Source organism: Cynocephalus volans, chromosome 10 (assembly GCF_027409185.1).
Source record: "Cynocephalus volans isolate mCynVol1 chromosome 10, mCynVol1.pri, whole genome shotgun sequence".
Taxonomy (NCBI): domain Eukaryota; kingdom Metazoa; phylum Chordata; class Mammalia; order Dermoptera; family Cynocephalidae; genus Cynocephalus; species Cynocephalus volans.
The window spans coordinates 26,363,420-26,390,245 of NC_084469.1; the positions used below are offsets into that span (position 1 = coordinate 26,363,420).

Genomic DNA, 26,826 nt, shown 5'->3' on the forward strand with positions numbered 1-26,826 from the left:
ATGAAATGCTCCCTTCCTTTTCTCAGTCCATTGAAGCAGGATATCAGAAGGGGTTCCCCTCCCCTGCCCACCCTGACCTTCAGCCCGAGGCCAGGTGACCAAAAAGACTTGTACATTCTCTTCCCCTAAAGAGTATCTGGGCTCAAGGTAAGGAGAAGGATGAAGTGGCTTCTGGCTTGGAGCAAGGTCAGAACAGAGGCCAGGAGGTGACCTGGGGCCACCCTGATCTTACCAGAGCCTGTGGTGGAGGACCAAGAAATCCACTCCTATGGAATCATAGAATTTCAAACCAGAAAGGGGTCTTAGACCAGATACAATTCATCTTTCAGACGTGGAAACTGAGGCCTGAGAAGTAGAGTGACTGGCTTCCTTGAGGTCACAAAGGCTGCAGCGGGAGGCAGCACTGGACTCCAAACCTGGGCTCCTGACAGCCAGCCAGGGGCTTGCTCCACAACACCAGGCTCGCTAGCTCTGGGAAACCCTCCAACTGGGAGATGAGGCTGATGCATGTGCCTGATAATTGAAACAGGAGGCGGGGGCCGCTGAGGGGCCAAGACAAAGTGAGCTATTGATTGTATCTGAATTGCAATTAAATTGATGGGCCAGGATAGCAGGTCCGGACGCCTGGCATCTTAATTAATCATCAGCGCTATCGATGGTGGCTGGGGGCCGGCTGAGGGGAGGGGGGGCTGCTGCTGCTGCTGGCCTCATCGATCTGCTTGTTTGAGTAAAGCACATTGATTTTGGTTCAGAGCGGTAACAATCTGGTTTTGAAATAATAAACACCAACTGCATATCAAGACGTGGGGACAGATCGATGATTTATTTAGAGGAGGGCAGGGAGCCCGTTTCCTGGCTCTGGCTGCTAAGGGAAAGTGACGGTGCCCGTGGGGTACCATGAGGGGAACTGGTTGTGGGTGGGTGGGGTCCTACCTGCTCTTCTAGCTGAGGAAAAGAGAGCAGAAACTCAGCAACTCATAACTTACCAGGCAGACAAAACCCTACTTGAGAAGCATGACTCTGTAGCCAGTCTGCCCGGGTCAAATCCTGTTCTGCCACTCATGAACTGCGTGACCTTGGGCAAGCTACTTAACCTCCCTGAGCCTCGGTCCCCTCATCTGGGGATGACAGTAGTGCCTACCTTGTGAGGCTGTTGTGCAGATTAAATGAGTTAATGTGTGGGAAGAGTCTGGAATAGTGCCTGGTATGCTGTAAACACTCTAAGGATGTTAACTACTATCACTTTCATCCTCTCTGACCACTCCTCTAGATGGATTCGTAAGAGGTGCCTGTCTGACCCTTGGAAGTTTTAAGTACTTCAGAAAGATCTAGCACCTCATTTCTCACTGGGCAGACAGCTCCGAAGAAAGGGCATTGGATCTGCTGCTGTGGCAGAGCTGACCCATCCAAACTAGGGGGAGGAGGGAGCTGTGGGAACAAATGACTGGGTGTGTGGGCAAGGAGGGGAGAGGACTGGAGTATGGAAGGGGGAGGAGGGACAGGGGAGTCTGCAGGGTGGGAAGAAATGGAGAAAGCAATGGGCTGTGGGCTGGGAGAGACGAGAAGAGAGACCTCCCCACCCCCAGAGGAGACACCCAAGCAACAAGGAGTGAGAGGAAAGAGACCATGGGCCAGTCCTGAGACGGGCCAGGAGCAGCGCCTCTTCAGCGCCAGGGGCCCGATTCGGGAGAGGGAACGAGCCAGGAGTGGAGAAGGAAGGAGGCCCACCTTGGCGGTACAAGCGCATGGCATCGAGCAGGCGAGAGCCCCGGAGCTGAGCGCGGAGCAGGGGCACATCGAGCTGCAGCAACCCAGGCTCGCAATGGTCTCCTGAGGGCAGGTCCAGCTCACTGCTGCTGCTGACTCGGCGGGAGGAGGAGGACCGGGGCTCCCCGGCCCAGCCCTCGGCCACAGGCAGGAAGCAGTGCACGAAATGCAGCTTCGACTTCTTGATGGTGTCGATAAGAGCATCCTACCAAAGGGGAAGGGACTGCCCTCAGTGGGCTCTGATTGCCTGTGCCCAGGGGAGCAGAGACTGATGCCAGCATCTCTACTCCCCACAGGAGCAGGTGTCCCACCACCAGTCAGGACACGTTAAGTCTGCACAATTCTGCTCTCACCAGGCCTGGGTGGCCACTTGCAGGCAGTAGCACTGAAAGGAAGACCCCACCAGCAGCAGTCAAGTCATAGTGGGTTGCTGAGTGTGCCCAGAGTGCCCAGGCCTGCCTGCCAGGGTAAGGAAGGGCCCAGGGCCTGGGCTGGCTTACTCACCACCTGCAGCTTAATCTGGATGCACAGCGACTTCTTCTTGACAGCTGCCATGCCTGTGGTAAAGGTCTTCCGCATGCTGGTGGCCCGGCGCAGCGCCAGCTGTGAGCTGCCCTCCAGGCCCGCAATGGAGCCCGAGAGCACCGTGGCACTGCCTGCTCGGCCCAGAAACAGGTTGCTGATGATTTTTCTGCCAGAGGCAGGAGGGGAAGGGAGGGAAAGGAGGCACATTAACAGAGCAGTAGAGGCTGTTCCTCCTCCTAGCTCCTAGGGCACTAAAGAACCCTCATACAGCTGTGGCCAGGGGCCTGGCTTCTCTGGACTGGGGTGGCATGTCCCACACCCAACAGAGAAACTGCAGAGAAATTTTCAAATGGTGAGAAGAGGAAACAGAGGTGGGCAAAATCCAAGGGGTAGGCAGGGACTGGACAGAGTGGGGCGATCTACTCTTCTCCCTCACCAGGGAGGCAGAGGGGCAGAAAGCATTTCCCATGTGGAAGAGAGATGAGAGTTCAACAGCTTATAAAACACTATGTAATCTATTATTACATTTACTGTTCACTGTCTCTCTCCACTAGAGTGTAAACTCCACAAGGGCAGGGATTTTTGTTTTATTCACTGCTATCTGCCAAGCACCTAAAAGTCCCTGTCACAGAGTAGGTGCCCAATAATCATCTATTGAATAAATGAATCGATGACAGGACTTATATGACTGAGGGGTTTCTATGGCTATTCCTGCCTTCTTTGAAGAATGTGGGGGTGCCATTCAAATTTAAAACCACAGGCTACTCCAATCATGTCTGTGTCCTACCTCTACTCCAGGAGGCCACCCTCATGACCTCAACGTCAACTGGCCTTGGCTGCTGCCTCTAGGAAGTGGAGGCTATCTGCCTTGCTAGTGAGGGGGCCGCAGACACCTGCAGGGAAGGGAGCCCAGAACACAGTCCCGGGGATGGAACATGGGCAGAATGGTGGTGTTCTTACTTCTGGGAGTCCTGCAGGAGCCGGGATGCATTCTGGGTGGCTGGGTTCTGCTTGGTGTAGTTCAGCCAGCCAGCCACATTGTACTCCACCCAGTTAGTGCCATGGCTGTGGCCCAGGAGAAAATGGTGTGGTTTGCTGCTGCGCAGAAGGGGACTTTGACCTGAGAGTGAGAAGCAAGGTTCAGCTTGTCAGGACACAGACACAAAGCCTAGGGACTCAGATGAGTGCCACCTGGACCCATATAAGTGAGTACTCTGGAGAGAAAGCAGAGGAACTGCCCTCCAGGGATACCACCTACCTTTTTTGTCACCTTCCTGGGGGCCATAATAGGAGAAAAGGCGCTCTAGGAGGGCGTCCTCAGTGGCCCCTGGCACCAGCGCCTCCTCTTCCAGTAGCCACAGAAGGCCCCTTGCCTCGTCCGTGCGGGCCAGTGAGCGGACCTACGGAGAAGGAAAGAAATTCCACTATGTCACATGGAGCTGTGGGACAGGAGCCAGGTCCCAGCCCCAGCCACACACACGACAAACATGGTACACATATACACACATGCACACATACATGTCACACTCCTGCCACTCGCTGCTGACACCTCATGGGGTAGGTGGGCAGCAAGGGGACAGAGGGCCTAAAAAGAGATCAGAGAGAAGCCCACTGCAAAATATGACTTCTAGGACTTCTAGGTCCAAAGTCACCAAAAACTGAAGGCTTCTTATTCCTTGAGTTGACACCCAGAGGCTCTCTTCCATCCTCGTCCCCTCAGAGGTCACCAGGGGCTTAGGTGAGCCCCCTGCTGCCCTTACTCCCTGGTAGATTGAATGGGATAAAGTCTGTAAGGCCCCTGAGCAGAGTACATGGCCCCAAAGAAGCTCTCAGTAAGTGACAGTTGTGGGGTTAACACTGGTCCTGAGAGGGCGGCAAGCTAGAGAGCAGATGTCCCCAACTAAACGGAATAACTGCCACTCAGCTGCAATTGATGGCTGTCCTGGAAGAACACTGCCCTAGTGTCAATCTGGTTTTTCAAGAAAAGGTAGATATTTTGAATTCTGATTTCTAATACTCCATCAAAGCCAGATGAACTACCACATCTGGCCTGAAGGTAACTTTTCTATGGAATACCCCTGTCTTCCTTGGTCAGGAAGGACTGACCCTTCCCTACACCCTATCTGATCTGGCCTTTAGGGACTGGAAGACAAAGGAAATGAGACAAGTGCTATTTTCCCTCTCTTTGACCCCTGCTGCCAGCATCTTCTCCAAGGGAGGTGTGACCACAAGAAGGAAGCAGAATGAAGCCGAGGGCTGCTGGGCAACTCCAGTGGCTGGGGCTGAGTGTCAGCAATGAGCACTGAAGCCATCAGATGGTAAGTGGCAAGCTCAGCACTGAGGAGCCCCTTCCCCAGAGGTGCAGCTTCCCAATGCCAAGGCCCCTTGAATAGGGGAGACCAAAGAAAGCACAGGATGGCCAAGTGCCATCCAAACACACTGTCTGACCCATTGCTGCTCATGAGTCACATGGACTGACATCCCCACGTCTCTGGCAGAGGGAAAAGGCTCTCGAGGGAAGCCACCATGGGAGCCCATGGGAGCCCAGGTGTCAGGAAAAGAAAACTCAACTTACCTGGGGGACACAGTACTTCAAGCATTTGTCCCCAGGGGATATTGGCTCTCCCCGGGGCCCCACCACTTGTACTAGCCAAGCAGGGCCTTACTGCAAGGGAGAGGGAAGTAGGAATCAAAGCAGAGGAGGGAGGTCAGCAGCCCAGCAAAAATGCCAAGTCTCCAATAAAGCACCTTACGCAATTTCCCTAATTGAACACAACTGCCCAATGCCAAGTACTCATCAGGCCAGCCAGTCCCACAGGCACCAAGGTGCCTGAGACATTAGAACCAAGGGTGACAAAGCCTGCCCCCAAGGGTGATGGGCGAGGGCTCACATCAATGCCGGTCCCCCAGTAAGCATTCTTTTTTTTCTTTTCTAGCTTTGCTGAGGTACAATTGATATACAAAGAACTGAACATAATTAATGTATACAATTTGGTAAGTTAGGACATATGCATACATTTGTGTTACCATCACCACTATCAAGGTAATAAACATATCCTCCAACAGTTCCCCTGTGTCTCCTTGTGTTTTTTTTTTTAATTGGCAAACAAAGTTGTATATGTTTATCATGTACAACATGATGTTTTGAGGTATGTATACATTGTGGAATGGTTAAATCTAGCTAATTAATAAATGCATTATCTCACATGCTGGTTGTTTTTGTGGTAAGTACACATAACGACACTCTTTGCATTTTTTAAGAATACAATATACTGTCATTAACTATAGTAACAATACCACACAACAGATCTCTTGAACTTTTTTCTCCTATCTTACTGTAATTATATATCCTTTGACCAACATCTGCCAACCCCCAGCCCCCTGAAGGTATTTACAGCTTGACACTGTTTCCCTGTTACTCGCTTCACTGGGTTAGGCTGAATCGGCCCTTTCCCTGGGGACAGTGGGAGGGAATGAGCATAGGCTCTGGGTCTAGGCCCTCACCACCTAGGAGTAGACACCAGGGCTCCTGGCAGGCACACTGGAGGCTCGGCCAGCCACAGGAGAGGGCCTGAGCTGCAGATGAGAAGAGAGGAGGTACACCTTCCTGCCTGGCCAGAACACCATGGGCTGTGGCTCCCTACTGCACCAGAGCAGAAGAAAGTGCCCCCTTCCTGTCTGAGTGCTGCAGGGCAGAGCCCCATCGCTGTAAAGTGCTTGGTGTCTGGGCATAACTGCCGCACCTCCCTCAGGCCACTGAGGCCACCCTGGCAGCAGTTAAGACAATGGAGGGCTCTACCAGAGGGAGATGGGAAGAAATGAGAGAAAAAGCCTGCCCCAGACCCTGCTGGCATCCCTACCAGGGACTGATGGGAGGTCTGGTCCACAGCAGCCACGGAGTCATCTGTGGTCGGCTCCACATCATCAAAGCCCAGCTCGATGTTCTCCTAGGAAGGAAGGAAGGAAGGTAGAACTGAGCACAGGGCCATGTGAGGGGGCACATCCCTAGGAGTACACCAGGAAGGGACTCAGGGATCAGCAGGCCCAAGCTCCAGTCCCATTCAGGAGCTCCCCTCCAGCATCCAAATGACAAACTGCTCACCACCTCCCAAGGCAACAAACATTGCATTTGGGACAGCTAAAATTCTCATAACCTCTTTTTATGCTAAACTAAAGTCATGTTGTCCCGTTATTTGGATCAGTTGATTAGGCAATACAGAATAAGCCTACTCTCAGTTTCACACAGTCATCCTTGAAACACTTGAAGACAACTGTCATTTTCCTCCTGAACCTTCTCTCACTCAGGATAAATATCCTCCCCAGTTCATTCCACTCACCTCCACATGAAGCAGGATGTCCAGTTCTTGTCCCATCTGGGACACCCTATTATGGAGGACCCCTAAATAATCAACTATTGCACTAACAGATCAGGAGAAAGGGAGATGAGGAAGGCCAGGTCCAGACACACCTGGAGGCAGGAACTGTACTGTGGCAATTCACGGGGCCTAGGAGGGTATCTTGAAGGAGCGCCAGGAGGAGCTCTCAGGCACCCTGAACGCACCTTCAGCTTCTTGGAGAGCAAACTCTCCACAAAGTAAGAATGTAGCCAAGGCCAAAGGCCAGGGACAAGGGGGCAGGAAAAGACTTCTACTCCAGAGAGCATGGGAGGACAGAGGTGAAGAGGGAGTAAAGAGCTGGGCTGGGGAAGTGGTATCTTCCTGCATCCGCAGATGCCCTCCTTGGGGGTGCCAAGGCCAGAAAGTGAGGCTGGGGGTGGGGCTCAGGCAGTAGCCGAAGTCAAGAGCTACCTCCTTGTATCTTTCCAACTCCTGCACAAACGTGCGTTCGTGGAAGAGCCTCTGCAGCCGATCCTGGGCATAGTTGTGGCACAGCTCCTCAAAGGAGGCTCCGCGGGCTGACCCACCCTGCTCAGGGTTCTGGAATCCCGGAGTGTCCACAATCATCATGGAGCAGAGCGAGTGCTGGCTGGACTTGAGAGCCCTTCACAGGGAGAGCCTAGATCAGAGCTGGCCAGGGTGATACCACAGAGAAGGCCCCACTGGACTGCCCCTGGCGCCCAGGAAGCCCTGCCATGCCTCAAGCTAAATCCCCATCCCTGCCCAGGTGCCCAGGACCCTGGTGGGGAGAGCATGCCTCGCCTCACTCACAGCCCACGGTGACAGTGAGCCCTCTGCTGGTGGAGGACGGCTCTGCCCCAGCCAACACACAGGCATAAAGCCATCAACTCCACCTTCGCCAAAGCCTGGGGTCCTGCCTGGCAACTCACCTGTTCACCAAAGAGACGAGAAGGGTGAAAAGCTCGCTGTAGAGACCAGATGCCATGCCCTCTAAGCACTCCAGCGCACTCAGCTTGGGGCCTGTAGGACAAGAGGATCAGCTCCATCTCCTGCTCCCTGGGGCTCCCCACCTGGGTATGCTCCCAGCATGGGGTGCTGGGGCCAGGCCTCTCCTCGACGAAACATCTATTCTCCCACAGTTCCCCACCCCTAGAGATGGCAACAAGCCCCGGATGAGGCCTCAGGCCAAGGGGCTGAGGGTACCTGTGCCATCTCCCAGGCTGTGCTCCTCAGGGCCCTGGCGGAAGGAGGTAGAGCGCTGCAGGGTGCCACCCTTGTGCTGGTGCTTGAAGATGGCTGAGGACAGCTCCTCCAGGCTGCAGCCCAGCAGGTACGCAGCCTTCTGGGCCCACTCATGGCGGGCAAACTGCTTGCGCCCAGCTGTGGGGTGGAAACATGATCTAGCATCTTGGATCTTTCTCCTTAGGCCAGTTGATGCTCCCTCACCCCCAGAACACTGGACACCGGGCATCTTCTGGAGGAAAAAATCAGCCCCGATGACACCAGATGGGCTTCAGGCAAAACAGGGACACCCAGCAGCTGCCAGTACTTCCTGTGTCCCTTAGGGACAGAGAATGAGCAGATCCCCAAAGAGGAGGTAACTCCACAAGCTGCCACCAGAGGGCACCCAGTCAACTGTGAAAATCTCTTTCTGCGGGCTTGGCTCCAGGTTGCCCAACTCCGGGATGCGCAAAGCAAGAGGATGAGCCAGCCCACCTACGATGAGCACAAGAATCCTTGCGCCTGCGGGGACCCATCATGGGAGTACTAGCGCCTCCCCCTTCCCTAGATGCATCAGGGCCCTCCCTCTTACCCCCTGACGTCTGTCAGGGAAGACCACCACAAACACCCACCAATGGCCCAACAGTTGGGAGGCAAAAAAGCCGCAGGGGAAAGGGAACAGGCCACATAGACATATGCGCCTCAGCCAACATGTGTCTAATCATAGCAATTAGGAAAAGCTAACAAGAAACAAGGTTTTACCTTCCGCAGCTTCTGTAAGGCAAAGGACCAGCATGCAGCATGCAAAGAAAAACAGTGTGTTAGCAAACAGTCATCAACGGAGCCTGCCAGGCCCACAGGAAGGGACCATGGGGGGTGGGAGTTTATGAGGATGAGCAGGCAAGAATACACAACCACATTCCGGCTTGGGAACACACACACAGCCTCACGGGAGTATGTTTGTGGATATAATCACACTGACGCACACAGAAAGAGACCCGCCAAGACATTCTAACACACACACACACACACACACACACACACACACACACACACACACACACACACACACACACACACACACACACACACACACACACACACACACACACACACACACACACACACACACACACACACACACACACACACACCCCTGGAAAACACTGGAAGCTCTGAGGAGGTAGCAGGCACTGCTCAACAAGGTCCATGTGCGACACATCCAGAGTTCTCTACCTGCAGTCAGAGCTGAGCAGGGTTAAAGGCAACCCCCTCACAGTAAAATAACTTCCCTCAAGACACAGCCACATGCCTGCTTGTCTGCTTCCCACACAGTCTGAGACAATGTCTTTTTAACCCAGAGCTTGATTCCTCTTTGGCAGGGATGCCACCTGCCGGATCAAAAGGAATCGGACACCCAGATGCCTGTTCCTCCATGTACCCATCGCCCACCGGTGCTTCCTCATGCCTGCTGAGGAGCCTGGGGCCCTTCCTATTCTGGGGCCCTTCCCATCCCAGGAGAAGATAAAGCCAAAGCCAAAAGTGCTGTCCAGAGTCAGCATCCGCTTGCCCTAAACTGGAGGAGAAAAAGGTGAAGAGGTGGTCAAATCACCGCCCTCCAATGCAATCTCAGAGAAAGGCAACAAGGATCTTCCAAGCCAGACCAAGCCCTAGCCATTCACAAGCCCCCATGAATGCACACGTGCTGAAGCTGCAGCCCATTTGTTACCACAGTGCCTGCTGCCCCCTAGTGGCCTCCACCTTGACACGCAAGAGGAAGAGGTGCAGCTACCAAACCAATGTTGAGAAGGGAAGATGGGGAAAACTGGCCTCAGGAAGCCCCAGGAAGCAAGCCCACCCTACCCCACCTAAGCCCCACAGAGGGCATCCTGAGAGGTTCCAGGTTCAGGATGCAAAACAGGTAGGAGAAGCAGCTATTCCTGGGACTCCAAGAAGCCCCACAGCCAGAAGTCTCCTCTTCCACCCTCAACCCTGGGGCTTCTCCCCAGACCAGTCCTTTCTGCTATGACAGAACAAGCCCAGCCCCCCAAGAGAGCCCAGGGAAAGCACCAAGACTGGGCAAGGCAGCCCCTATACCCTAGGGCGGGGCCAAGGCCAATTACCCGCTTGCTCCTCGGGGGCCTCTGTCAAGAAAGGAACAAGAAGGAGAATTATTCCAGGGGGACAGCTCCAAGTTAGTGGCCCTCTCTTCTCCTCAGCCTCCCCCGGCCCTCCCTGCTCCTCATGGTGCCCCCAGTTGCTGACAGCTAAGTCCAGGCCTCAGGCCATCATTAGCAGAAATGCTTCCCTGACCTTCTGCTCTGATGTGGGGGACTAGGAAGAGGCACAAACAAAAGAGGGGTGTCTGGTAACAGATGAGTCAGTGCTAGGCAAGAACACACAGGGAATGGCCAGGGCCCCTGCAAGGTCTCCCGGGCGACGAGCAGGCTGTTGGGACTCATTGCAGGCTACCTTTGGTGGCTCCTGCAGCCCCCAGGTGGTAGATGGCAGCCAAGATGAGCCAGCAGGCCTTCTGTTCATCCGGGGAGATGCCCAGCACCTTCATGGCTGTCTGGAGCTTACTGAACTGCTGAGCCGCTTTCTGCTTCTCCTCAGGCTGCAGAGGTAGACAGGCACACTGGCACTGGCCCTCTGAGGGGCCGTCCCTCCCAGCACACCCCCATGCTGCTGGACCCTCAGGGAGGGCAAGGCTTGGGGAGAGCCACCCAGCTAGAGCTGGGCTCCTGCTATTCCCCTGGGGCACCATGGCCCAGTCCAGGCTTCTTCTTCCCCCAAGTCCCAGGGCTGCCAACCCAGTCCCCGCAGGCCTCTCACCTTGGCCAGTGGCACAATCCCAAACACATTATTATCTGCCATATGGTTCAAGTGGAGCTCTGTCCTAGGGGTACAAATGAGGCATCAGCATGGTGCTTGGTCCCCATGCCAAGGCCACCTCCCTCCCAGGGTGGAGACAGACAGGGTCAGCATCCCAACTCTGAGTTCTGTCCACCCATCATCCCCTACTGTCAGGCCTCCCTAGGACAGGTCACCAGAAATGATCTGGTGAGAGGCTCTAGCCAAACCCTGGAAGGGAGCAGGGAACCTGCCTGAAGGGCAAGTCCAACCAGGACAGAGACTGTGCCCTCATTTACAAGAAGAGCCAAAGAGGATCACAGTCAGAGGCTGCCTGCTCAGCCTTAGCATTTTTCTTTCTTCATGAACACACACAGCAAGTCTGAAAGTTACAGTGAAGGGCAGGCAGAAGCAGCCACCATGGGGCAGGGAAGGCCAGCTTGGAGGGCACTGGAAAAGCCTTGGGCTTTTGGCCCCAGGGTGGACTCAAATACCAGCTCCACCCCATACTAGCAGACTGCGGGCAAGTCCCCAACAACCAGTGTCTTGGTGTGCTTAGCAGGCTTGCAATACACAAACGGTACAGGATGTGATCATGGGGCAAGGTCCCAGAGCCCAGACAATGCACTGGGGTCCAGAGCACCCTCGGTGCACCCTCTGTCTCTTCTCACCTGAGGGTGCCATCCCCACAGGCCAGCAGGTAGTAGAAGACATTGAACGTGGCCTCACTGGCTGGGCGTCGAGCCACACGCAGCTTCTCTAGCAGCATCGTCTGTGACACAGCATGGAGGTGAGAGTAAGAGGGGCAGCGCGAGGTCAAGCTTCTCCCACCCCACAATTGAAGGAGCCAGGCCCATGATCCTCCAGGCCCTGGGAACAAGCGGCTGCACCTTATTTCCAAGGTGCTCAACCAGAGGGCAGATCCTCTCGGGGTCAAACGGGGAAGAAACCAGGGCCAGGTGGAAGAGGACAGGTCTGGCTCCTGGAGGGGGCCCTGATGCTCTGCCCAGCCCCCGGGCACCAGCTTCCTGGAGAGATGGGAGCTTGCGGTGAGATATTTCATTTAGCGTGGGAGGGAATCAGTCTTGCCCGGGCCTTACTTTACTGACAAGCCAGTCCTCTCCTGGGTGAAATAAGTCTGGGAGAAGCCCCTGAGCAGATCTTAGAAAGTGGGCCACAGCAGTAGGGTGGGGACAACTCCAGGGTTAGGAGGGAGAAGAGAGTTGGGCAGGAAGAAGAGCAGGGCCCCACCCAGGGCAGGAGGCATGGAGGGCAGAATAGTGAGGCCTCCGGGCAGTGCAGGCCCACCCTGCCTGTGCTGGGGTCCATTTTGTTGGGGCAGAATCCCAGAAAAATGAGGCGTAGAAGTGCCTGATTTCTAGGGCATGAACTCAGGCAGCCCATCTCCTACTAGCCTGAAGCCAAGGCAGTGGCTCCTCACCTGAATGGAGGCTGAGGCCACCTGGCCAGCTTGGTCAAAGTCCAGGGAGAGGATCTGGGAGAAGCGAGTAGCATTGCCATTCATAATGGTGGGGCTGTTCCCAAAGGCTTCCAGGAGGTTGTACAGAGCCTGCCACTTCTCCACTGCAGAATACAGGCACAGGGGACATCAGGAAAGTCAGCAGCAGCTTACTCCTAAGCTCTGGACTCCAGAGGCCCAGGCAGAACAGGAGGCTCAGCCTATGCCTGTTCTCCTAGGGCATGAAGGCTTGGGGCCACTCAGATGAGAACTGCCCAGGGACAGTGGGGTTTCAGGGGATGGAGAGGCCAGGGAGAAAAAGAGCTGGCACCTAGGAGGGGTCCTCCCTCCCCACCTCCCTCTCTTCAGCCCATTCTCAGTTTTCCCAGTTGTCCCTGCCTTACCAGAAAACACCTTGTTCCCGCTGGTGCCTGCGATGGTGGCCAGGTATTGTACCAGATGCTGGCAACTGGTGGTCTTGCCACTGCCACTACTGCCAAGGAGGATGATGGACTGGTCCTGACGGCTCATTAGCATCGCCCTGTATGCAGTCTGGGCGATGGCGTAAATGTGGGGTGCCATGTCTTCCCGCCGACACCCTTTGAACATGTGCATCACCTTTGGGCAGGAGAAGGATGGCAGGAAGAGGTAGGCTCTTAGCTGGTCCCACCCAGACCCTTGCCTGCAAGGTCCACCTCTTCTTGGATTTTCACTCTACAGGTGTCCAGGGATTCTGAAGCTAAGGCCACATGTGGAAATGCAGGTACTAGCCAAATCCTGGACTCCATTAAAAGCTGCAGGAAGGTCCTTCTGTCCCCCATCCCTTGAAATGACTACTCTTCCCAAGTCCAACTGTGAGAGTGGACAGGAGCCCAGTGGGATGCCAAAGGGAAAGGGCAGAGAGCCAGGGAAGGTGGGGTGGGCCATGGTGGATGGGTCCACGGGTCGGCATGGTAGCCTAGAGGGCACTGCACCTTCTCAGAGTACACAGCGGGGGCCCCACGGGGGCTGAGGACAAGCAGGCTGGGGCCAGCATATGTGTGCAGCAGACTAGCTCCATAGCGCTGGCGCAGTGTGTGCAGGATGCTCGACTCATTGAGGTATACCAACGAGGCCAGATCTTCTAGACGGTCACAGGAAGGAGCATTCGCCTGCAGGACAGGAGAGGCAGGTGGACATTGAAGAAGCAGAACCTGTCTCCACTGCCAGGGGAAAGGCCTGCCCTGCCCAGCCCACCTCCTGCACCCTCCACCAGCCTCCACCGCCCTCCACCTGCAAACCTTCTCTACGTCGTCCTCATCCACATCCAGAATGGCTCCATCGTGGTCTAGTTTCACACGCACCTTCCCCTCAGGCAAGCTCAGCTCCTCTGATTTGAGCTGACTGGCTGCAGAGCAGGGTCGGACAATTGGACACGGGCCTGGGAAACCACCACTACCCTGTGTGGGCCCTTCCTGGTCCTGTGCTCCTCCCCACCAAATCACTAGCCTCCCGCTGCTCACCACTCAGCCCTCCCCAGACCCAGAAGGCAGCCCCATGGCCCGGTCCTGAGACCAGAGAGTCCAGATAGATGCAGCCTGACCCTCCCGAGACTCACCCAGGGAGAAGCCATCCTTATGGACCAGCCACACCTTCTCTGTCTCATACCAGGCCTCCTCAGCAGCAATCTGCTCTTCTGTCTTTGCCTATCAGAGGAAGAGGTTGAATAGTCAAACCCTGTTCTGGAAGACAGACAACGAGGATAGCAGGAGAGAGGAGCCAAGGGAGGGGAAGGGCTTCAAGATGAGTCACTGGGTGAGGGAACAGTTGGATACAGATACAGAACACAGGGACATCAGAGGTATCAGGGAAAGAGCGTGGGGAAGCCAGGAGGTGGTGGTGGTCCTGAGGAGCCCTAGGACAAAGACACAGAGGCAAGGGACCATACCAGCATTGAGGGTCTGGAAAGACAGGGATACAAGCAGCATGTGCCCGGGAGAGAGCAGGCCCCAGGAAAGCAAATCAGCACATTCTACTTTCAGCTGTCCCCTCCTCCCTGCCGAGACTACAAGATCAGTACCCTGAGCACAAGCCCCTTAGCCCTGGACCACAACTACTGGGGTCTCTCCTGCTCATCTTCTTCATCCAAACGGTAGGGCCTCCTACACCAAGCTGGGCAGAGAAGTGCCTACCTAGGACTCTGTAGTACAGAATGATAGGTGGGATGAGTCCTGAGCCCTAATCTCAGCCCTGGCCTTTCCCTCCAGGGGATGCTTTTATCCAGGCAGGGGGACAGAGTCCAGGTGCACATGTCAGCCTTCCTGCTCCTCCTCCATGTCACAGTCAGCAGAGGCCCCTCCTAGGAAGGTGGCAGTTAACAGACCTAGTGGGCATGCTAATGCCGCACAAGGGCGTGAGGCAGCATGGCCACAGATATGGGGGGAGGGGGCAGCACTGCTCTATGAAACACATGGCTGGACACAGGAATGGGTATAAAGGGGCTGGGAACCCCCAGAGGCCCCAAGTAGTCACCAATCAGAAATAAGGATTCGTAGGCACTTTCAGGGGATGGGGCTGTCCAACCTGGTACTCCCTAAGAAGGTGACTGGGCAGAAATGGTACCTGAAGCATCTGGGAGAACAGGAGGGAGCCCAGCTCCCATGGCTCACCAGGCTCCTTTTGTTGTGTGTGGGCAAAACAGAAGCAAGGTCATCCAGTGTCCCCCAGTGGGGGATGGTCACCCCAGTGGCATGGACCAGCCCTCAGGCTAGTCCTGCCCCACACTCCCCAAGGGTCCCCAGCTGTGAGACTACGATTAGTCTCCTAGAGTCTCCCACCCTAAGTATCCCTTCCTCACGAGACCTGAGGCCGCAGCATAGACACTGCTTTGTGATACTGAGCCCCTGGGTGAGGAATGCAGAAAGGGTAAGAAAATACAATAAGAAGTATGTTCTGCATTTGGTTAGAGTGCAGCCTTGTAACACCAAGGTCAAGGGCTCAGATCCCTTTACCAGCCAGCCGCACCCCCAAACCCCCCACCAAAAGAACTATGTTCTTTGTCACAGTTCTTGGAGTTGAGAGGAAAGGAGATCTGGGTTCTACTCCCAGGTTGGATTCTGGCTTCAGGTAAATCCCCTGTGCACTGACTGCCCTCCGCAGCTATAGAGTGAGAGGGCTGCACTACACCAGTAGCTCCCAGTTCTCTGGGTTTCAGGGACCAGTGAAATGATCCTTCAAGTAGGGTGATCACTATGGGCCTTTCCACACTTTGACTTGTTAAGTGAGAACATTAAAAATGGCTAGTTCCTTACATTTGAAGAAATATAACTTTACAAAAAATCATTACAATGTCTTATTTTTTTCAAATTGTGTAAGACGGATGAAACTTTTGTCTTGAATGGGTACATTCTATGGGCCAGGTATTGGGGACTGATGAATATAGTGACATCAAAGGTTCATGGCCTTTTACTCCTTTAGAACTAATCTGAAAATGGGTTTCTCACATTGGCCAGGAGGTGGAGACAGAGAATGTCTCATCCACAGGCTGGGGCTGCAAAGAGGGCCAGGATTCAGGCTTTTCAAAAGCTTTCTCTACCCACAGTGAGCTGAGATGAAACACCTAGAACTCAACCAGGCCCTTGGGCTCCAGCGGCCAAGAACCATGTGCCAAAGAGGCCAAACCTGAACAGTGCCACTTGGTCTAGATGCTCTCTGAGGGCCTCGCACAGAGCGGCACCGTCTCAAGCTCCTGGCACTGCCTCTGCAGGGGAGTCCCCCAGACACAGGGTGGGAGCCTGGAGAGGAATGAGGCCTTACACTCCAGCATGAGGCCCGAGCACAGACGCCAGCCCAGGTACAGGACAGGGACGGTGGGTGGTCACCAGAGGAAGCGGAGGGCTCCTGAGTAGGGCAGGAGCACCCTACCTGGCTGTGGGCAGGAGAGGAGGCCTCAGGGTCCAGCTACCGGCAGCAGGCAAAGAAGAGAGAGAGAAGAAGAGGGGTGAAGACAACAGACCATTGGCACATCCCCTTCAGCAAATACCTCTGAGCCACATGGGCTGTCACTCTCTGGCTGCCCATGGTGCAGAGTTGAGGTAGGAAAAGCTTAGTACCAGGACCAGGGAGCTGGCCTGGGCAGGTGAATTGCACTCAGTCAAGAGAGGCCAGACCAGGAAGGTGAAGAGACGCTTGTTACCATCAGACTTCTCAGAGGAGATGCTCTCTAAGCCGTTCCCTGTGGCCTGGGCAGGAGTCTACCACTCTGCCTCTGGCCACAGTCTCTCCTGGGCTGGTCATCTAGTCCATTCTGAATTAGACTCCAGGCCACCTCACCACACTTGGGACCTGGGCCCCCTGGGAGCCTGCTGCCTTATCTACCAGGCATTTCTCAGCTTAGCTCCCCCAGTGCACACTAGACACCAGCACAGAGCTGTGCCTTGCCTCTAAACACATGCCCAAGGGTGCCGTTCCCTATGCCAATGGCTGGCTGCCTTTCAGAGCTGTCACTGCTGCATCTCTTATAGAACAAGGCCACCAGCAGCCCCAAGTTTAGGACCCCTTCCTCAACCCCCCATTGCACCCCTGCACCACTCCCACCACTCCCAGGTGGGCACACTGACCCTGCGGCAAGCGGAGGCATCCCCCATCCAGGTCCAACCTGGGGGCTACCTGCCAACTGCCCAAGAGCCAAGGACTATGGGCAGACACTGTGGCCAGCCTTGGCCTCTCTGTCTCTGTCTGGTTATTAAAGCCCTCAAAGGCCTTTCTGGGGAGGAAGGAGAGTCAGCTAAGCCTTGGACATACCTGTTAGAAATAGGCAAGGAGTTCATAGGCCCCACCTGGGGCTGGAGAATCAGAGCATCAGAAATGGGGAGCATTAGCTCCCTGCCCTGCCACCCACCAGGCTCTGGCACCAAGACATGTCCTCAAGGCAGGAGAACGGGGCCAGAGAAGACTAGGTCCCCAGCTGGGTGTGGCCCCTCCCATGTGTACAGGGCTCCAGGCTCTGGAGGAACACCTTCCCCAGAGCTCTCTCTCATTTCTTCAAGTGGGAAGCCAGTGTGAGGGCCCACAGCCACCATGGAGCCACCCTTCCCCCATCAGCGCTCCTCCACACAGACACGAGATGTGACATTACAGAAGCTGTGAAGATCCTCTCAAGCCGCTGGTGAGCCTCCTCCACAGGGGTCAGCTGGACCTCGAGGGCAGCTCCTGCCTAAAGGTTGAGCCACTATTAGTCCGGTCTGGGGAACACTGACGCACAGCCTGCGAAGCTCACAGCCCAGGGAAGCCCAGGGACCCAATGGGAAGTGGAGTAGGGTCAGGGAGACAAGCCAGGCGCCTATTTGAGTTTTTAAACTATCAGATGAAAAAGAAAGGACAGATGCCTGGGAATTCTGTGGTTATTGCTTCTTGCTGTCCTAACTATCTTGAGCACTGAATGGCCCTGTTTTCCTACTCACCCTTCTGGCCCCTGCCCCAGGTCCAGGTGACATGTGGTTGAACTCCAGGTCAGGGCATGTCTCAGTTCCCAACTCTACCCTAGTGAGAGGAGGAGGGAGAGGGGACCACGGGGGGAGGGCGGCCAGCCCAGGAATTGGCACAAGACACCCCTGGCCACTTGTAGGTTCCCCTGAGGGACTGACAGTTCAGCTCATGCCCTGTCTGTCAGGCCAAAATGCCCCTCACAACTCCTCCCTGTGTGCCAGGAATGGTCGCTTCCCTGATTCAGAGTGGGCAAGGAGGGGTAGGGAAAGCTGCAGCTGGCTTTTCTTTAAGTGCCGCTGCAACAGCCAGGAAGAGTGGGGAGCAAGACAGGTTCTAGGAACACAGGTACCAGGAGGTAGCAGTCAGGGAGGGCCTCAGGGACCCTCAGGCTATGTCCTTGGCATCCCTCTCCTTCTAGCCAGGCGAGCACAGGGAAGCAGTGGCAGAACTTGAACTCTATCTCCCCCAGCACCCCATGAGGCCTCAGCTGGGTCCACAAAATGGGGAAGCTTGAAGAGAACTGTCCCCAACTCAAGGACCAACCACACAAACATCACCTTCCAAGGGGAGGGGACTGGACTGACCGTCCTTGGCCCTCTCCCTGGCTTCTCAGCCTCCTGCCCCACCCAAACGGCACTTTCTGGAAAGACAGGGTAGTCACCAGATCCAAAAGGGCCCGCTGTGCCCATCTCTCACTCAGGCATAGGGTTCCTCAAGAGTCCTGCTGCCAGAAGTGACATGCTGATCATGCCCAAAGAAGGTAGTGATGGCAGTGATGGTCTTAATGACGACTGTTAATATCACTACCAGCACTACCATTTATGGAGCTCCTGCCATTGCAGGGGCAGGGCTTGGAGCATTACCTGCATCATTTCTAAGCTTCACAGCAACCCTTCAAAGCAAGCATTACCTCAGTTGAAATTCCAAAATCCCAAAAGTCCCCCAAACAAAGGATTTTTCTTAATCATTTTGGTAGCAAAACCTGACTGTTTATCCTCTATATCCCCACAGTATGAATATTCATAGATTTTGTTTTGGAAATATTAATGTGTTTGTTATGGGTTGCTCATTATGTATACTCTATCACATTCTAAAATACAAAAATTGCTAATTTCCAAAATACTTCTAGCCCCACAGGCTTCAGAGGAGGGATTGTGGACCTGTATCATCCCCACTGGACAGATAAAGGCTCAGCTGTGGGACACACATTGCTGAGGTCCCACAGGGGCGAGTGGCTGTAGATGTGAACCCAGGCCACCTGACTTGAGAAAACACTGTCTTTCTACCCAGCACAGATTTTCTAAGACCCTGATCCTCAGCCTGGGATCTGGGGCCTCAAGCTGGCACAGTGTAGCTGGGGAGCAGGCCCTGATTCCCATGGCAAGCCAAGCATGGCTGTTAGCAGCTCCCATCCCAGCCGCTGGGCCAGAGCCCAGGCAACCACGGGTACTGGCATTCAGTTAGGGAAAGCCATGCAGCCCCTGCCATTGGTGCATGGCCCTGGGCCCAGCCTCTTTCATGCAGGGCTCACTGAGGCTTGGGGAAGCTGGCTACCAGGGTGTCTGGCCCTCGAGCAAGAGTGGTGAGGGGCATGAGAAGTTAGTGACACACTCGGGTACCTCCTGCTGCAATCCGGGGCCTGGTGACTTGGACTGCTGCTCTCCAGTGAGGTTCGACTTCGGGATAGTAGAGCTTGGATCCACCAGCTCCTCCAGTGGGGCTGGGGAATGCTGCTTCTCTGGGGTTTCAGGCTTGGCTGGGGATCCTGCTTTCTCTGGGGAGTCCACAATCTGTGGGGAGCCTGGTTTCCCCAAGGAGCCTGGCTCCTGGCTGGAGGGCTTCTCCCCCTTCCCAGGAGACTGCTTGCCCCGGGGCTTGCGGTCCTTGCCCTTGCCCCGAGACATTAGGCTCCGCAGGCCCATGGAGAGCTCATCTTTGGCTGCCTCCTTCTTTGCTTCAGGCTTAGGTGGAGGAGGGGGAGGAGGGGGAGGAGGTGGCTTGGGACAAGAGGCTGCCTTTTCTCCCCTCTTGCTTCGAGCTAGGTGTTCAGGGGACTTGACCCCTCTGCCCGGAGGCTCCTTGGCACTCCCAAGCTCCTCGCCAGGCAGTACCTTGCTCACCACCTTCCGCACTGCATTTGCCACCCTCTTCCGGGACAGGCCCTGGGCCTCCTCACTAGTGCCTTCTGCTGAGGCAGTCCCCAGGCCATTCATGGTGAGTGTAGGTGCAGGGCTCTTGGCTCTCTGGGAAGTCTCTGAGGTTATCGGCCTGGTGGGAGGCTGAGGACTCTTAGATGGGCCACTGCTGTCCTTTGAGCTGCCCTCTAGCTACAGTCATATAAATACAGGTAGACATTAGCATCAGCCCCTGCATCCTGCCCACCCCATGCAGAGGGAGTAAGAGGGTGTGACCACATGGCCTGGAACAGATTTTCCATTCATCTGCCAAACAACACCTAGCTCCAAGAGGCTACCCCAGGAAGTCTTCTTTCCATTTTCCAGATAGGGCAATTGCATCTAAGAGTTTGGCTTTTCTTTCCCACAAAGCACAATGAGGTACTGCTCTCACCTGCTGTCTATTACCAGGTTAGCATGGTACTGCGAGATGCCAACACAGAGTGCCCAGAGGCCTGTGAGGTGCCTTAGAGTTACTGGCTTTATGTCAGGACGGCAACCATGCCCCAATCCAGGCGGGCCCTCTCCCTCACAGCCCAAACACAGCAGAGATGGAGCACAGAGAGGTCAAATAGCCAATTCCTACCACCAATCCTGGCCTAATTCCTGGGCTTCCTGCCTTTGTGGTCTCTGGTCCTTCTATCACCTTGTTTTCTGGGCAGTCAGACCCACAGCCTACCCATCCTGAAGAAAGCAATGGTCAGGGAGCTCTTCCCGGCCCCAAGACACTCCAAGCCTCCTCCCCCACCAGCTTCTCTGGGTTGGCTGCTGTCTACCCTTCACCCACACTCTCAAGACCAGCAAAGACCCAGCACTGGCCCAGGAAGCATCTACTTCAGCCTGCTTTTGGCCAGTCTCTTTGCAGTTTTTCTCCTGCAAGCCTCTCAAGGGTTTGGAGACCTCCTAGCTCCCACAGCGTGTTTTTGGGGTGATGGGCGGAAAAGGAGTCAGGGCAGCCCACAAAGGGTTAAGCATTCAAGCAGACACAGCTACACTCTGCCCTACAGTAGGGCCTTTGGCTCAGCCAGCCTCTCAGCCTCTGGGCACCCCAGCCAACTGGTGCATTCTGGCACACTCCACCTGGTGTGCCCACTCCCAACACACACACACACGTGGGAACTGGCAGGCTGGCCCATAGCAGGGAAGGGCTTCTTGCTGACCACTCACATTGCCTGTGGGGACTTCTTGCTGACCAGGAAGTGCTCTGTTACTAACTGAGCTATGCTTGAGTCTTTGTTTCCCAAAATAATAACCTTCATTCCAGAGCCCATCTGGGCAGTGAAGGTCCAGCTGCCCATGCCTGTTTGGATGCAAGAAGATGCTCACAGAGTGGGCAGACCTGGGAGGTACTGCCTCTGGCGGCCACATGGAGAGGTTGCCCCACCGTGTGAGCAGAGCTGAGCTAAGGGCTTTAGGCCAGCCTCAGCTGCAGGGTGGCTCTGCTGCAGGGGTGGAGAGAGGGAAGACTTGAAGCAGCCTCTTCCTCAACCTCTAGGCCAAGAGTGCTCGAGGCATGCCAGGGCATTGCAGAGCTGGCAGTGGCCCTAGCTGCTGGGTCCTACTCTTTACCCCTCCCTCTTCTGGATTCTCTCCCATCTCCCCTAACTGAAGATGATGATAATGATAGTGATGATAGCTATTGCTATCACTTACACAGTACCTACCACATGCCAGGCACTCTTCTAAGCACTTTACATGTAATAAATTAAAAAAAAAAAAAATCTGGGCTATTCTGAGGCCCCTCGCTCACATAGTGCAAACACATCCCTTTGAAATCAGGAGCTGGTCTTGCAAGATTGTTTACAGACCAGGTGGAAGCCACAATGCCTCATCAAATCTTCTAAGGAAGTGGGGGGAGCTGGGACAGGCACCATCTGGGGTGTAATGATGTATGGATCTGTTTGTGATCCAGCTCTGCCCCAGAGCCCTGGGCACTCCCGCCCCTGTGCTGACAGCAGCCCTCTCTCTACACATCTCTAGATTGGCTATTCGGGAACTGTCTCTCTTCTCTCATCTTAAAAGAGTCCAGCTTTATTCAGGGTCTCTAACCCAAGGCAGTTGGGGCAAGGGGCACTGGGCAGCTAAAGCCTGCCTCCAGGCTACCAGCACCAAGCAGCTGACAAGGCCTTTGAAGAGACAGCAGCAGCTGCCATGAAATTCCTCTGCACCCTTGTCTTGTGCCATCCAGAGCGGGCTGAAGAGTCCAACAGCTGAGCTCTCATTCTGTGCTCCCCGACCTAAGAGTTTGTCCACCTAGTCCTCTCCACCTCCAAAGGGTTCAGGAAACCAGAACAATATGTAGGCAACTAAAAGGGGCTGGAGGATGAGGTTAGGGGAGGTCCCCAAATCCCATTGGCTTTCCCATCTCTTTTACACAACCCAGGCTGGTATCACACACGCTGCACTTTCTGCCCCTTTATAGGCACTCCATCCGGCCGTGCCACACAAGCAGGGGCCCCCCTGCAGTCCCTGCCTACTCCATGGAATTGCCTCAAAGGCTAGTCTAGGGCTGATGGGTACAGGGAAAGCCCAACCCCCCCCACCCCCCTAACCCCCCACCCCCACACACAGCGGTCTCAGAGAAGCACTTACAGCCCCTTCCTCCTTGCCAGGAGGGCCAGGCTTTGGCAGAATTTTGTCCTCCTCTTTAACCTGAGGGAGAAGACAAAGAAGTCACTGGCATGTCAGGGCTGGGAGACCCAGCACTAAAAGCACAGGAAAAAAACATTCAAGGGGCCTCTCTTTGCCTAAGAGGCAGAGCTCCTGAGTCTTCAGGAATACTGAGGCTAGGGGATCTGGGCAAGAGATATTCTACCCAGGGATCAAAACTGTCCAGTGACGACTTCAAGAATATGAAGAGTCTCTGTGGGGGTGAAAACCAAACACCCTTGCCCTCAGTAACCAGCCACTCTGCCCACTTGGACTGTCTAAAGAGGTCAACCCGCAGCGACTTTGTGGCCTTGATTACATGGTGGGTACAAAGATCCAGCTAATTCAAGTCATGTTAACTGCAAGAGTCATTCCCACTCTGGTTCTGTACAATTTCCCCCTAACTCAGAGCCTGAGTGCCCTCCCAGACAGACAGCTGAGCTTGGGCTGGAGGCAGGAAGTGAAGCAGAGGCAGGGATTCAGGAGGTAGGATATTTTCCCAACCTCAGACCCACAAAACTGCCAACCATGCAGCTGAGGGAGGGAACCCCAACTTTAGGGGCGGTGTGTGGAGGAAGGAAAGATGCCTGAGCTCTGGGTTCTTTGGCCAGGGGTTTGTGTTAGAGGCCAGGAACCGGCTGGCCTGAGTCAGAGGGGAGGAGCAGAGTCAGCAGGAAACAACAGACACTAGAATGTGTCTGCAGAAGATCTGAAGTTCTTTCAGTCCAGAGACTGGCTCAGAGTAGGGCCAGGCCTCAGTTTGAGAGAGGGGCCAGGACTCAAGTTTGAGAGAGCCTTCTCTCACCCCTCCCTAGCATCTCTCCCTCCAAAAGCTCAGGCACTCTAGTGGATTTAATTTATCTTCTTTCCCCAGTCCCCCAGGATTACAGAGAAAAGACAGGCCTGTTACCAACCCCATCCCATCTTCAGCATGGCTTTGTTTCCCAGCGTGATGGGGGTAGGAACACGGGAAGAAGTTCATGATTCCTAATGGAAAAGATCCTTAGAAATATCTAGAATCATTTACTTTATCCACTTGAGGACATTGGCCAGCGTGCCCGGCTTCTGCAGATTTAAAGCTACATCTTGTCCATCGAGCAATTTTCAATGGGCTCAAGTTTCAAAGTTAGTTCACATTGCCATGGACAGAGGGAAAATGGCAAATATTCCTCAGAGTGGACCCTACTACTTTAGAAACTGGTATTGGAGCAGAGAAAGGGAGGGATGGGGTTGGTGGAGAGGGAACAAAGAAGAGTGGTAGAATCTAAGTCTGTACCTGCTGCCCCCACCTAGGACCACCACTCACCCAGCCCTGCCCCCGGGGATCACACCATGCATTAGCTCCCAAGCATATAGGTTAGAGGGACAGCAAGTGTTTGCAAATCACACAGACACACTCATTACTGCACGCAGTGTATTATCTCGGGCTCGGGGATGGCCCAGATTCCAAGTCCACTCTGTGTCCTTCACCAGCTCCAAATCTGTCCTCTCTCCAGTGGCTCGTTTGGGACTTCAAATATCTGGCCCAAGGTGAGGCATTAGGGAAAACACTTGTTGCCCCCCAAAGTGTCTGGGATACTCTGAGCTCAGCTCTGTATTTAGCCTTAGGCTGACTCACTGCCCCCTCCCCCACCCGCAGCGCTCAGGCTGTTGTAGGTCATTGCCCAGCTGGGGACTGTGTACACACACAAAGGCATGCTCAGGTCTGCAGCCTGAATCACTCTCTGGACCCAGGCCACCAACTGGCCTGACTCTCCACCTTTGGCCCCTTCTCCTCCTACCCACTACAGCCCCCAGACTTGGGGAGACCCAGTTCCAGACACCTCAGAGCCAAAGCCATTCCTAGCAGTCCTTCCACTGCAGCCCCATTCCCAGGGGTGGGTCAGAGCAGCAGGGCAGCGGGAAGGGTGTGGTGGGGTTAACTTGGAGGGACACCAGGGGGACAAAAGGCGCTCAGCTTACCAGAGGTGGCACTCAGGGGAGGAGCATGACTCAGCGCAGGAGCCCATCAAGGCAGAAGTGAGTTCACTGCACCCTGGTCCTTCTCTTCCCCCATCCCCAAATACACCCACATGCCCCAATCCACCTCTAGTGTCCAAAGCTCCCTCTCCCCTAAGCCATTCTCCTGCCTGCAGACACATCATGCCAAGCACATGGGGAAAACATAATGAGTTTGAAATTCAACTTTCCTTTTGCTCCCAGAAGGCAAACCTTGATGAAAAGGCCATGGCACCGAAGGTAGCCTGCACCCCAGGTCAGGGAAGAAATGGGGGGCAGGGTCTCTCAGGGATTCGGAGTCTTCCTAAAGGCCAGGACCTGCCAGAACAAACGCTGTAGGCAACAAGGGGAAAGGAGGGATGGAGTGGTGGAGAAAGGATTACAAAACTCAAAAGATCATAGAAGGTGTAAGGAATAAAATAGTAGAAGAATGTGAAGGTAAGGTGGGTACAGAACATAGAACTTCCTACACTTGGAAGCTGTGTGCCCTTCAATAAGCCACTTCACCTCTCTGAGCCTTTCTGTGGAAATAGGGGCTGGACTAGTCTAAATAAGCTCCAGAACCCCAGCAACTTTTTTTTTTTTGTCGTTTTTTCGTGACCGGCACTCAGCCAGTGAGTGCACCGGTCATTCCTATATAGGATCCGAACCCGCGGCGGGAGCGTCGCCGCGCTCCCAGCACAGCACTCTACCGAGTGCGCCACAGGCCCCAGCAACTTTGCCTTCCACCTGCAACACACAATTTCCTGCCAGGGGCAAGAAGCCTGGAGAACTGTAAAGCTGTCCCACCTGAGGTTAGAAACCAGAGGTTGCCCTCCTGAAAATCAACAGTCAGAATCTGCCTCAGCCCAGGGAGAGGCTTCATCCAAAGAATCAGTTCAATTCAGTGGAGTTTAAGAACTGGTTCATTCTTATAACTGCTTATAATAAATCCGTAGCTAAAAACTAGAGAATTTTTGTTTTCAAATAATTATTTTTAATTTGCTTTGTTGACTTCTGTTTTATTACTCAGTTAATATGCTAGAGACTTTTGTTTGTTTTTTATTGGTTCGTTTTTTTTGCAGCTGGCCCATAAGGGGATCAACGACAAGTTCTAACCAACTAGCTAATCAGCCAGCCCGTTTGTTTGTTTCATTAACGAACGCCTTTGCTTCTGGATCTCTTGTTCAAGTTTTCCTGCTTGTCCAGGGAAGTCCCATCCGGCCCAAGCTGTGAGGACACCAGGCCATTTACACCCGGGCCTGTTCCTTTGCATCAGCTGTTCCTGAACACAAAGCACACTCTGAACACAAATGTGAGGTCCTCCCCAGAGGAAACTGTCTCTGCGGCTTTTGTGCAGAATTGCCTGGATATTTTTCTCTCTACCTTAACACTGGATTTTAACTAAGATTTTCTTAGGATTAAGAGCAAACTATCTTTATCCAATACAGAACAGGTAAGGAACTCAGGCCCCAACGACGGTAACAGCATCTCTGCTAGAATCACCCCCAGAGCTGGGAATTAATGGCGCTATGGAGCAAGAGTGCTCGGAGCCGAGGCCTCTCTTCACCGTCCTGATCTCTCTTTAGAGATTTCAGCCATTTCTAACAACATTGATTACTGAATTTGGAATGCCTACAATGAGATGGCCCTGTGCAAAGTATTTAACATATATTTTCTAACATAAATCTTACAAAAAGCTCATGACATGGGAATTATTATCATTCCCATTTTACTGAAAAGTCCCAGAAAGAAATTAAGTGGTGGAACTTGGATTTGAACCCGAGTTGGTCTGACTCCAAAGCCTGTACTGCTTCCTTAGTGGCCCACCTTTTCTGGCACATTAGGCAGACATCGAAGGGGCTGAGTCATCCTTAGTAGCCAAATCTGGTTGACATACTTCATCAGCGTTGAGTTTCAGCAGATTTGGGTTAAGCCAAAGCACGGATTGATGGTGTAGTGTTTACTAGTGTTCAGCTTTTCCAACTTGAGTTTCTGGACTTTCAAAGGGAGCCCCACCATGATGCTGCTACTCTCTCCCTCTGTGGACTTCTGGCCTCTTCCCTTGAGGGAAGGGAAGAGAAACCCACACTATGAGCCAGACTCAGGGGTAGGCACTTCATACTTGTCTCCTCATTTAATCCCCACAAGTACCTACTTTCTAGATAAGGAAACAGAGAAGCTAAGTTGCTGAAAGCCCCACAACTAGTAAGTGGCAGAGCTGGGATTCACAACCAGGATGGGTCTTGGTGAGCTGCGTATCTACGTCATTCCCCAGACTGTGATTTCCAGGCAGGACTCTATCTTGCCCATCATTACTATAGGCAGTTAATAAAGGTTTGCTGCATGACAGCGCTGGAACAGGGTTCTTTGCACA

At 54.1% G+C, this 26,826-nt stretch overlaps 1 protein-coding gene across 1 annotated transcript in view; it reads right to left on the bottom strand.

Annotated features, from left to right (window-relative positions):
• MYO18A (myosin XVIIIA) overlaps nt 1-26,826 on the bottom strand; it is a 94,485-nt gene that overhangs the window by 41,353 nt on the left and 26,306 nt on the right. Inside the window, exons 2-18 of the mRNA XM_063109250.1 lie at nt 13,781-13,868; nt 13,464-13,570; nt 13,158-13,334; nt 12,588-12,801; nt 12,166-12,308; nt 11,396-11,496; nt 10,707-10,770; nt 10,344-10,488; nt 9,995-10,015; nt 7,854-8,030; nt 7,580-7,670; nt 7,101-7,293; nt 6,153-6,239; nt 3,551-3,692; nt 3,253-3,412; nt 2,272-2,458; nt 1,729-1,972 (exon numbers count right to left, since the gene is read on the bottom strand). Of these exons, the coding sequence (XP_062965320.1) occupies nt 1,729-1,972; nt 2,272-2,458; nt 3,253-3,412; nt 3,551-3,692; nt 6,153-6,239; nt 7,101-7,293; nt 7,580-7,670; nt 7,854-8,030; nt 9,995-10,015; nt 10,344-10,488; nt 10,707-10,770; nt 11,396-11,496; nt 12,166-12,308; nt 12,588-12,801; nt 13,158-13,334; nt 13,464-13,570; nt 13,781-13,868 (2,341 nt within the window). The remainder of the gene's footprint in view (nt 1-1,728; nt 1,973-2,271; nt 2,459-3,252; nt 3,413-3,550; nt 3,693-6,152; nt 6,240-7,100; nt 7,294-7,579; nt 7,671-7,853; nt 8,031-9,994; nt 10,016-10,343; nt 10,489-10,706; nt 10,771-11,395; nt 11,497-12,165; nt 12,309-12,587; nt 12,802-13,157; nt 13,335-13,463; nt 13,571-13,780; nt 13,869-26,826) is intronic.